Source organism: Tribolium castaneum, chromosome 4, assembly GCF_031307605.1.
Source record: "Tribolium castaneum strain GA2 chromosome 4, icTriCast1.1, whole genome shotgun sequence".
NCBI lineage: Eukaryota > Metazoa > Arthropoda > Insecta > Coleoptera > Tenebrionidae > Tribolium > Tribolium castaneum.
In genome coordinates, this window is record NC_087397.1 from 21,107,022 (window position 1) to 21,120,112 (window position 13,091).

The following is a 13,091-nucleotide window of genomic DNA, read 5'->3' on the forward strand; positions in this document are numbered from 1 at the left end:
ATGACTATTTTTGAATGTAAATACATACATAAATCTAAAATAAATAAAATAAATGTTAATAATAATCATTTTTAACATAGAAAAAACTGATTTTTGCAATAATGTGTACAAAAATTTTATCAGAAAATATAAATAAGTGCAAATAAAAACAAACGACTAAAGAGCAATGCTCGAATGTTATAATTTAATTTAGCATATTATTGCAACACTGATTAATATTAAATAGCAATAAATCTTAATAAAAATCAGGAAAATAAACATCACACAACTGACAATTAAATTAAGCTGTGTCTATAAAAAGAAGTTAATAGCCATCAAGGTTGTAGCGATTGTTCCATTTTTACGATAAGCTTTGCGCGCTTATTTGTTTACAAGTGAATTGATAATAAACTGTGTCGTATTGAATTCTTTCTTGTGTTACCCTAGAAATACATACTGCGATGAAAATTTACACTTTTTAGGTTACTTAGCACTGTTACAATTAATTTTCCCGCCAATTTGCGTTAGAAGTGACCATTAGAGGGCGCATAATATGTAATTTAAAATTTTTGGATTCAAAATGCTGTTGCAGTGTTTCAATTTTCTCCAACTGGATTTATAGTAATCACTAAATGAAATATAATACAGCTTGCATACTTGTTCACCATTTACGGTGTTTTAGTTTCATTGATGATCTGTTCATGCTTGGATTTATTTCACTCAGTACAGTATATCGTATAAGGTTACATTGGGTGCTAGTTTCCACTTGAAATAATGACAAGGTCTGATTTAATTTCTACATGACTTTGTAATTTTATCACAGACAATGCCGAACCACCAGGTAGCAAGTGAATAATGACCACATGTTATTTAATAACAAAATAAATACGAGAGTAGCTTGACAAGTTTTGCGGTTTTTACCAAGTATTTTATTGTTTCTATACATTCCTAATATTTGGAACCAATATCTCTTAAATTTTTATTTAAGATAAGGATAAAATTACCAAGAAAGATTCTTTAAATTATTCAAACTCAAAATAGTATATTAAAAAACAAGTGGCGTTAGCCACGAGTTAATTGAAAGAATAAGTGCATCAAGGTCTTTTGAAACGAGTTTTGTATACAATTTTTTGTAATTTGCTTCCTCTTTGCCGTTTAAAAAAAAATGTGATTTTAATCGATTTAGGAATTTTTGTGACGCTTGGTAATGTCCCAACTTTTAAAGTAAAAAATTGATTTAAAATTTTTGTCAAAGTACACGCACAAGAACGCACCTTAAAATTTGTGAAATTGGCAAAAATATAGTCGCAAATTTGCTTCCTACCAATCTAAAAATTTTCTTAAAGTACACCCAAATGTTCCGTCAAATAATGACTAAGTATTATGACATCACACTTGATAACATTGCGAGCTTTAACATGTCTATTAAAGCTTGAAAATGGCGGCAAATTACAAAATAATAACTTAAAATCTGTGACTACCAAAAACTAGTTACTCTGAAATAACACCCCAAAAATTGTTTTTTCATTTGTGGACAAGGATAGTTGGTCGTAAAAATTAATCTTTAGACAGTCCAAAGATACTTCAATTTAATGGCAAAAGCAATGAGCTTTTTTAATAAGGCCTTAATTGTCATTAAAATACTTAAAAGTTCTTAGTGTCCATTGTGGTGCAAATGATTGAGCTCTTGGCATTAACCATGAATGGACGTTGACACGTTGACTTTAATCGTCTACACGTTTTTTTCATACCTTTTAGGTTTTATTTTTAACAAATACACAAATTCCATAGTCAAATACCAGTTTAATGCCAAAATTTATTATTGTTGACATAGTTGACATTGATGACATTACTTCAAATGTTGACAACGACGTAATTGTTAACAGGTCAACAACTTATTGAATTGTCTACCTCGTGTTGTTGATATCCCTGGCATTAACTTTTACATGAATTGTCATGGTAACAGCTTAGTTATTTGTACCGCAATGGACATTAATGAGATGATTTCAAGTTGAGTTACGACCGACGCAAGTCGCTATTGTTATAGCAACGACGCAAATCTAGCAATGTTATTGGTTGCTGCTATGCAACTGCGACCCACGCAACTTTGGGACCAAAATTGAAATCAGGCTCTAAGAAATAATACCATGAGATCGAAAATGTACTGAATTGAAGCAAACCTTAAAAGGAAAGTGTAACTTAAGCCACATTTCTTTTCAAAACATCGGATTGCAAAAGACATTAGAAGAGGCTAAGGAGATGTTCACAAATACTGTTTCAATATGTAGCAAATAACCGTTTAAAAAATTCTTATAGAAATTTCTCCCAAAATTCTGCTAAGCATCATTCAGCACTTTAGAATGTAGGCTTTTTGTTGGGTGGTAAACACAATTTCGAAATAATTTAAATTAAGCAAGAAATCTAATGTTAATTTTCGGTATGTGACTAAAATTCCGCAGGCACGGCCTGCTCTAATGCAGTTTATTTTCGATCTCATTTTAGTTGCAAAATACGATCAGAAGCCTGAAAACCATGTCAAAAATAATGTCGATTTACTGAAAATGTAATAGAAATTCCCAAAATTAAACTTCGATTTACGTAATTTATCCTTTACTTTGCATTACACGGTCATTCAAAAAATTGGTAAGTTTACACTACGAAGAAATATAACTTATCGCATGATTTTCTGGACCCAATAAAATAGTACGTTAGAGTAAAAATTAAGAAGCTTTAAGCGTTAAATGATTTATGAGTTGTACTATAGTTCTCCAGGCAACCATTTGATTTTTGATTTACAAAGTATTTTTGAAATTATGTAAACTTTTTAAAAGTTAATGCTTTTCATATAACTTGTATACAAATTCGAGCGGTTTTTGTGTATATTCGCACAGAATAAGCTTTTGATATTAGGTAAAAATGGTTAAAAAGTTTAATTATTTCCCTATGCATGTTATTTTTTTCAGAACTTTTTTACAACATATTATAATAAAAAGTATTAAAATTAATTAAGTTAATTAAAAAAATACCTCTCTTATACAAGGTGAGTCAATAGTGGGTTATTTCTGAAGTTTTGTTGATATGCAACCAATAATATTGATTCCAGCAGACAAGATCGTAATCATCACAAAATTTCAAAATTAATCCACGATTACATTGTTCTGGGTACTGTTAAATTTGTTTTAGAAGTTTTTGCTAAAATTTCATTATGGACTATTATTATTTAAAAGATAAAATACCAATGTTGATTCAGTTAATGTTTTTTAAAATGAAACAGTCTGGTAAATGCAATTAGTATTTTTGGTTGCATCTTAAGGCATGTCACAAATAATCCACTATTGACTTTCCCTGTAGGTATTAGTATATAATGTTGTTGCTTATTCCATAGATACGAGTAAAGATAGTACACCTTTATGTTACAAATGATTTCTATGGTGCATTATTTGATTTAGTTATATTTTTCATGAGATTTTTTAAAATTTTGATCTAGTTATCCATGACAGTTACTTTAACGTGATGTCCACTACAGAAATGAGATTCCAACATAATGTTTTTATGTTCTTTGCTGAACATTTTGAACACATTGACAGATAAAGCGATTTTTATTCAGGTGTTTAGAGCGTTGTACGAATTTTAGGGCTTACGAAATGACTAATGTATCTTTGGTGCAAGGAACGAATGTTGACAAATTAGAGATGACGAAAAAAACACAAAGAACGAATGACTTACTTTATTGTAAAATTATTAAAAAGACTTTGAAAAGCCCAACTTTTGGAACAATTTATGATTAAATGAATTTTTTTATGTATCAGCAGTTGTTAATTTTAATCGCAGTTTTGTGGATTCACTGAAGTATTTCATGATTTTTTTAGTGGAAAACTTCTAACCTCAAATTTACACACTTCATTAATTGCTTGTTTTTTTTGAGACCAACATGTGTTCGCTATGATCCAATAATCTTTTTACTTTTTATTCACTTTCAAATTCAAATAAAAACACTTTATAACCACAAAAAATTGCACAACCAAAGGCAAGACTAGTATTATTTACCACCACATACTTTTAAACTGACTCTGTCTCTAATGTAAGAAATTAACTGTATACACACAGAATTGCTAAACACATTATTCATTAAATGAGGAATTACGAAAATTTTGTTACTGTTTTCGGCAAGTACGATATGTCGTCATCAGATGGCGTCTAGTTAACGTTATTCTCGAATGCGTTTCATTACTGAGGTAACCTTTATATTCTTTGGAGGTAACTGTCATGGATAACTAGATCGGAATTTTAAAAAATCACTTGGTGTCTTACTAGAATAAAGTGGTCATTTGGTGTTTTTTTTTCTATTCGATGATTTTTCATTCTATTGGTGTTTTTTTATTCGATCGAATAAAATTTTTTTACAAAAATACCTATAAGAGAAAACGTTATAAAATAAAGAAAAGTTGTTCATTATCTGTGAGTGATGTGTTTCTGAAACGAGTGCGAATTGCAAGGAATAGGAATCAATAATATTTTTGTTATTCTTGAATGACAATGAATAAATGCTTAGAATTATTTTACAATTAATATTTTCTTCAGGATAATGTAGTGATTACGAAATAATGTACAGATTAGGTATCCGTAATGCAGGTTTAAGACTTTTTTATTTTCTGTTTACGAGCTAACGCCCTGTAAGACTTAAGCTTTTTTATTTTAAGCCTCTTTAATTTGTGGTCGTATTCGTAATACTAATAAATTTATTGTAAAACCGTCTAAAAAGTATACGCAACCAACTAAACTGCATTAAAATCGTTTTCTACACTCAGATTTGAAACATGCGCTGCAAACGATTCAAACCAGAGAATAAGGATTCTAGGTTGATGCAGCAGATGGTGTTATAGTTATTAGTAATACGAGCTTAAAGTTCGAGAACTTTAAGCGTTTTCGTATGAGTGTTATTTTTTTGTTGGAACATTTTAATTTAAAGCACGTAGCTTTCGGATACATCTTTTAAAATAGTGTTTATAATCTAGGATTCAGACATTAAAAAAAGGGTTATAATGTTTCCAATAAAAAAATTAACCTTTGTTCAAAATACGTACGATAAAAATTTACACTATAATTAATAAAATTAGTCACGTAATCAGTCAATGAAATGAACAACATTACAAATTTCTCCATTTATTTAATGTTGTAGTATGAATAATTGAATGTGCCTTAAAAATGATGAGTTTAAATTCCGATTCAGATACAAAAATATTTGTGTTTCGTTTATAAACAACATGTAGTAATACATGTTTTTATTGTAAATAATTTTTGTTTACCTCAAAATATTTTTAGTGGGTCAGTTATTTTTTTTGTATATTTTACATGATTGGCGACGCAAACGACAATCTCAAAATTATTGACACAACTTCCTTTATTTATAATTATATCCAAGGTTAAAAATAAAATTAAAAATCTTTCTCTTGTTCACATTTATTCACATTCACTCTTTGCTAATTGAAGTGAACAATTTAAATCACAATCATTGGTAGTAGTTCCAGATGCGTTTCCACAAAATAGTTTACAATGTTACTCAACCTTGTATTAAGTGTTGTAAGTTGCTTGATCCAAGAAACATTTTCAAAGTATCTTCCGAATAATTCTTGTAAAAATTACATCGACTATTATTTTATCAACACCAGCAAAAACTGTTATCATAATGGTGAATTCTTTGAACAAACGGTGAGTCAAATTAAAAATGTGTTAAATTACTTCTAGTCTATATCTTGTAGACCGAAATAATCGAAAAACACATAGGTTTTAGTGAAACGTATAACGTAACAACTGAAGATGGTTACATTTTGACAATATTTCGTATTCCAAAGCAACGTCCAAGAGGCATTGTAATTCTTCAACACCCAGTTACTACAGATTCAATTGTGTGGGTTGGTCAAAGTAATGAATCACTTGGTATGTTTATTAATAATTCCTAGAGACAGGATTTTAGGAAACTTTTCTAAAACGCAATTTTTGAGGATTCTAAATAAGTTTGTTTTGTTTAAAATGAAAATATTTGACACACATTTTATTTTTCCTAAATTCCTAGATTGAAGTATTGTATCCTAAATGAGTTTTAAACATCCTACAGTTGTTTTTAACCTTCCTAATTTAAAATAAGATATTTTTTATGACTATTTAGTTAAATTTATTTAAAATTAAAATCATTACATTAAATTTTTCAATTTACATCTTAGGATTTTTTGTTTCTCAGGCTTCCAATATTTCAACTTTATAGTTTCTTAATTTCCTCTTAACAATCCATGTTATTCATTTCTTCAATTTTTCATTTTTTCGTTTAGCTTTTCAGTCTCTTATTAGTGTATTGGTTTTTCATTCAGAATCTAATGCTTCAATTTATTAGTGTTTCTCTTTTCCAGTTCCAATTTCCAACTACTTTTTCCAAAACGACAGTGTAGAATTTAATTAGTTGTGTGAAAGTCCGACCTTTCTAGAATTCTTTGATTTTGAGTAAAAAATTAATAAAAAATGTTCTTTCATAAAAAAAAATAAAAAAGACGAAATCCCATTCTGTGAGAAAAACTAGCTCTAAAACCAGTTCACTAGTGTCTCATTTCTTCCTGTAATGGGTCAATGATCAACAAAAATGTAAAAAACAATTCCTATTTGTTTATTTAGTGCACAAAAAAGTGCAAAATGATTGAAGCATCTGTCATTGGATATCAGAGGGATATTATTGCACTCCTATCTGTAAAACAGTCCAATCATAAGGTGTCCAAAACTGAACAAAAAATTGTTGTTTGATTATTTTATAAATATTTTCTAAGGCAATTTCTAGTTTTCTATTACACTTGGTTCAAAAATTGTGAATAAATTCGGTTCAAAAGTTAATTAACTTCAGTTAAGTTTTGGCAGAACGTAGTTTGTATTGTTTATTTTTGTAATAAAATTTACTGCAATAAAAATTATGTTTTTATTTCTCATGTAGTAGAATTAATAAAAAATGTATCCTATATTTCTGTTTTTGTACAACCTTTTTTGACACATAAATAAGATTTTTAGCTTCCTAAAAATTCGGTCTCCAATAATATCTAAATTGTTTCAACTATTTTTTTTGTAGCATTTTTGCTCTGGAATTTTGGCTATGACATTTGGCTACCAAACCATCGTGGAACCTACTTCTCACGAAAACATGTAAATTTAACCATTTCAGATGAAGAATATTGGGATTTTAGGTAAAGACAAGACTAAACATTTATTGTACTTACAACACTAACTCATTTTATTCTAGTTTTCACGAAATTGGCTTATATGACTATAAAGCAATAATAGATTTTGTCAAAAATAAAACTGGGCGGAAAATTGTTTTTATATCACATTCCATGTCAACAACTGCATCACTCATTTACTCTTCACTGCGGCCGAAAGAAGCTGAAGCCTCGGTTCAAGTCTTCATAAGTATGAGCCCAGTATCTTATTTAAAACATGTGAGGTCTCCTGTGAAATATCTTGCCCCTTTCACTCCATTTTTGAAGGTTGAAGGTGCAATTTGTTTAAAAAAACACGAATTATAAACTCTTTCGTTATGTTTTCTAGATGATCAACACATTGTTACATATCACACATCTCCAGGAATACGATTCGCCACTAATGCAAACTATGAGGCTGTTAATGCTAGAACTTCCCTTTAAATATCTGGCAAATATGATGATTTCGCTTTTTCAAGGATGGAATCCACGGGAATTTGACCCGGTAATTCCAGAACCGCTAAAAATTAAAAGCACAGTAGAAATAATAAATGCATACTACAAATATAACAAATGCACAATAAAAATAATAAAGACACAGTAGCACAGTATAGTCTTCAAATAATTTATTACTTTAGTCAGTCTTCACTATTTCGGTTGGAAGACTATAAATACATACAGGGCTTTGGTTTCAAAACTGGACAGTCTAAATAACTTTGTATCTTCAGTAAAAGTATTTTCAAAAACATTAGTACTTAGTCCATTAGTAGTAGTAGTAGTAGTAGTAATTTTATTACATAAGGTCGAAATTATACGTAAAATCAGGTATTTAGTAAAGGCATTAGAAAAAGAATAAATACAAAATAAAAATAACAAATGCACAGTAAAAATAAAAAATGCACAGAAATAACTTTTTATTTGAGAAAAAATTAAACGCTAGGTTATTTCATTAGACGTTATATATACATCATAAGTATAAGCCGTAAACGCTAAGTAAAACATTAATCACTAGGTAAAAACAATAAACTCTAGGTGTAAATAACAATTGCAAGGTAAAAATGGTAAATGCTAAGTAAAAAATCGTAAACGCTGTGTAAAAATAATAAGCGCTACGTAGAAATTATAAACTCTATGTGAAAACAATAAAGTACAACCAAAGATAATATTTATATAATAAAAAAAATGTAACAGTGTAAGTCTCTTTGTTTAATAACAGAAACAACTATATTTTTTTACATTTTTTTACATACTTTTACTAAATACGCACCTAAGCTTACCCATTTCATCTCTCAAAAAACTGTAGTTTCTGTTAGAGATGGTTTCAAATAAAATCTTCATGCCAAAAATTATTTTAGGCTCATGTCTAGCACAACAGACATTTCGCCTACCAAGTGGGTGTTAAATACCTGAGTAGGTATAGCGTTTTATAAGTAGTGGTAGTAGTATTGTTTTTTCTTAAGAAATTTCATTAAATATTATCTAACATAACGAGAACGGTAACATATTACGTACGAGTGGAAAAAGTTGCGTACGAGCCGCTAGGCGAGTGCTGTATTCCCACGAGTACGTAAGTGAGTTACAATTCGAGTTGTGTACGATACTTTTTCTACGACCATCCAATGCTAAGGTTATGTTTCACTATTAAAACAGCTCGCATTATCAAACCAATGGCCCAAAGAGATGATGGATTAAATTGCTTGCTCATTTCGTCAAAATATGCTAACAACACATTTTCCGAAAAAGACAACACTAACGCAAATCCATGAATTTACTGTAAAAAAACTTCGTAACGCACTTTGGATTTTTCTGGGAGAAGATCCGCTGTTGTATTTTCTGCTAGATGCCAAATTACTGGCGGACTTCCAACAATTTCTTCTGTGAAGTCACTTCCACTCATTTTAACAATAAATAAATTAATTGTTAATAATAATTAAACCAAAATAACGCCAATGTAACACCTTGTGTATTCAACAATATAAATTAATAAATGTCAAATCAATTTCTCTAAGCTACTTGATTGATGCTTTGTCATAATAATTGATAAGTAATATTTTTTTCTTCATTATGTCCATGTTTCATAATGCCATGGTTACTAGTCAACAAACGATTGCGTTCTTGCCTACTTACTGTTATGGGAGTAGAAAAATGTATTTTCAAGTAAAAACATGTCATTTAGCAGTTATGTAATAAATTTGATTACATCACTAGTTAGATAATAACTAATAAGTAACAGTACTTCACGTCAAAATTATATGTTGTACGTTGTACGAATTAGGAAAAATTATAAAATCTCATTAGAAATAATAAATCCGCAATAAATACACACAAAAAATAAAAAAATGCACAGCAAAAATAATAAATATACAGTAAAAATGATAAACGCATAATAGAAATCATAAATGATTTGACTTCAAAAAAGGTCAGTCTAAATGAGTTTTTATTTTAAGTAAATGTACTTTTAAGTAGAAACAAGTAGTTACATTTTAGGTTTAGGGTACGCATTACTTTAAATTACTTTACTTAAAATTTTTTAATGCCACTTTCTACTTTTTGAAATGTTTTTGAATGAGTTTTAAAAATCCTTATCTAACTCCAAAAAATGTGTTTATTTGTTTTTGATTTAGGAGTAATTTATTTTTAAAATTTAAGTTTTCCTTTATCTTCGATTTTAAGCCAATTTAGTTAAAATAATACTAAAGGTCTAGATTTGTTACCGTATAAATTTAAATTGGTAAATAAATAATTTTTTACAGGGCACTTTATACTGAACAAATGTTAATAAAATACTCTGCCAGCTTTACGTATCATTTAAATTTGGATACTGTGCAAAATATTATGCAAGGTGTCTCAAAATTGATAAGTTCCGAGTTTAGAGCATTGTAGAGAATTACTTCAGTAGCCCAACCATAAAAAAATATAAAGATTCGTTGATTTCCCACAAAAAAAACATTGGTTTGAAAATCACTCTTTGAATTGTGTTTTTTCTTAAATGCATGCTAAAAAATTCAGTATTTATTGTTATCTATACTGTAGATGTAAAATAATTTGTCAAAAAATTATATTAATTTGAGAGTAACAACATCTTAAATTTTTGTAATTTACTATTTCATTTAAAAAAAAATTACAAAAATCTAAGATTTTTTTAGGCCCCGATATTTTTTTTTTCTATTTGGAATATTGTGTTTCTCTACAATGCGCTGAACTCGGAATTCGCCAATTTTGAGACACCCGGTATTATACCAATCACTTCTAGTTTTTTTACTGTTTTTTCCAATTTTAATATTCAATCTAGGCATTTATAAACCTGTCAATCTCGCATCATCCCAGAAGTTACCCTTGGAAAATATTCTACCACTACGTACAACAATACCTATCCGGAGGACGCTTCCAAATGTACGATTATGGACCTAAAATTAATAAAGAATTGTATGGTAGTCTCATCCCTCCTGAGTATCCAGTTGAGGAAATAATTGCTCCAACTTACTTAGTTTACAGTAAACATGATTCTCTTGCCACTTCAGAGGTTTATTTCGTTTACAAATGGTAAGAAACACATTGGTAATTTTTTTTTGTTTCAGGATGCAGAACTGTTGTACAGTAAATTGAACGAAAAAGCAAAAATTTATGGCAAACTGGAAATAGAAAACATAAATCATGTAGATTTTCATTATGGGAAACATAGAAAAGAAAAGGTGTTTCATGAAATAATTAAACTTTTAGAATTCATTGAACCTAATTTTTAATTATTGTGTTGATTTGTATTTCTATTATTATTCGCTGGACGAATAAACGATAAATTACGACTTTGTTCTCATCAAAATCAGAAAATCCCAAACCTATCACAAATCCACCTACCTGAAAAAAATTCGAAATGTCAATTTTTGTTTTCCAAATTTATTTAAAAAAATTGCAAAAATATCTATAAATTAATTTTTAGTAATTAAGAAAATAAAAAACTGTTAAACTATTTATAATACAAATAAAGGGAGCAATTCCCTCCCGCGGGCAAAATAATTAAACAAAGGATGAATTTAATTTTCTCCTGTGACAGGGTGTCCCAGTGAATTGGAAAAATCTATTATTGACTGTTAAATGATAGAAAATTCCTTTTTTTTAAAGACGTAGATAGTAACCCTATCCATTACCTAGTTTTTTTTCAAATATACAGGATGTTTTCGAAATAAACTAAAATACAAACTTATAGGTTTTTAAATAAAACAGCCTATATTTTTTGCATTTTTAGATGTAGCTTTTAGCATTGATGTTTTTAAGCATTACTTTAAGTTTTTAAGTATTACTTAAAAAGTACTAATAATCGTAAAAAATTAAGACTTCCACCACTTTAAAGAAGAAGATTCAGTCTTGAAAGATCGGATTTTTTAGCTCACTGCAATAAAGAAGATAAAAAATTTGTTGCAAGTTGAATAATTTAATTTTTTTTTAATAAAACACCCTATTTTTTATTTTTAGTCTAAAAGACTTAAATGTTATTAAATGTAAGAGGAGACTAGCTTTTTTGTAAGAAAAAAATTTTTTTTTGTAATTTTAAAATATAACTTTCCAAATGACAACCGAATAAAATTTAGCCGCTCAGTTTCGTCCAGTTAGGTTAGTTATATTTAACTAAAACTAAGCTTGGTGAAACCGACCCATAGGATATTAATGTTATTATACAGGGTTATTCACACAAGACAAGTAAAAAATGCAACACAAAATACAGATTATAAAGCTAATTGTATTCCTGATATGATGTCATATTTAATTAATATCTACTCTAATTTATATTTATATTTCTACGTGGTTAAGCTTAGAGTTTTCTGTGAATAACACCATAAATATAGAAAATGAGGCGGCGTTGTTCAAGCGGCTGTTGTCTTAGGAAATGGTGTCATTTACTTTTTTGTGCTGTTAAACCGTTTCAGTACGTTGTTTAACCAAAAGCGTGATTGTTTCAAAAATTTTCGTCCATAACAATAATAATAAACAAAAAGTCAAAATTATATACATTTTACTTCTGCTTTTAGATGTTTGAACTTCGTTTTATAGAAATGTAATTTTTTCTTTTTTTTTTCAGTCTGTTAAAAAATCGTTAAATTGGATCGAAAACTACATGATTTTGTTTTTTCTGCTGTTTTAAAAATCAACAGACTGAATAGAAAATATAAGATTTTATCATTTTTGCTTTATATTAGCACTTTTTTATCTACAAAGGCAATTATTTAGCAAAATCTCGTCAGAAATTACTTAAAGAATCATTGAATTAGGTCGAAAATGCTGTTATGTTTGCTTTTTCTTTTTTCAGATAAAAAACACTTATTTTAGTGGAAGCTTGATGAAAAACTACAAAACTGAATCGTAGTAGTTATTTACTACTTATACAGGATGAATCATATAAGAGTACGAGCCTGATAAATTCAAAATGCAACCCAATATAGAATTCTGATAAATAACTAGATCTAATAAATTATTTACATGGTCCAGCTCAGCTCCCGTCTTCTATAGCTCAGTTATTATTAAAGTTGGAGTTTTGATATTTTGTAGTTGGTATTTATATTCTAGGACACATTTCAGGAAAATATTTTGACTATATAGAGTTCCCTAAAAAAGTATGACGTCATAGTCATAATTTTTTTAATGGGAAGCTATTATTTTTTGTGCTCATTTTTAGTACGTAAGTGTTAAACAAAGTCTAACAGACTTATCAAGTGAGTTTGATTAATTTAAATTACTACAGGGTGTTCACAATTTACTTCCAAACTTTTTAATCTTTCGAGCTTATTTTGCTTATTTTAAATGGCAACCCTATTTATTTTTATATCGATGCGGAATTAAAAAACGAAGAACTCTATAATACAACCCTTTCGTAAGTCCAACCCTGGC

The 13,091-nt window shown here is 28.7% G+C and overlaps 1 protein-coding gene across 1 annotated transcript; it reads left to right on the plus strand.

Moving 5' to 3' along the window:
• Positions 1-5,341: 5,341 nt before the first annotated feature.
• Positions 5,342-11,014, plus strand: LOC103313247 (lipase member J). Its single transcript, XM_015984591.2, has 7 exons — positions 5,342-5,688; positions 5,739-5,916; positions 7,085-7,199; positions 7,256-7,499; positions 7,561-7,716; positions 10,504-10,734; positions 10,790-11,014. The coding sequence occupies exons 1-7, from the start codon at positions 5,533-5,535 to the stop codon at positions 10,952-10,954; spliced, it is 1,245 nt and encodes a 414-aa protein (XP_015840077.1). The 5' UTR covers positions 5,342-5,532; the 3' UTR covers positions 10,955-11,014.
• The last annotated feature ends 2,077 nt before the right edge of the window (positions 11,015-13,091 follow it).

Bases quoted from the DNA above. Each gene is read 5' to 3' on its own strand.
- LOC103313247 (XM_015984591.2), top strand. From the start codon at position 5,533: ATGTTACTCAACCTTGTATTAAGTGTTGTAAGTTGCTTGATCCAAGAA. The intron at 7,200-7,255 runs GTAAAGACAAGA...ATTTTATTCTAG, and splicing joins GAAGAATATTGGGATTTTAG to TTTTCACGAAATTGGCTTAT. The intron at 7,500-7,560 runs GTTGAAGGTGCA...TATGTTTTCTAG, and splicing joins CTTTCACTCCATTTTTGAAG to ATGATCAACACATTGTTACA.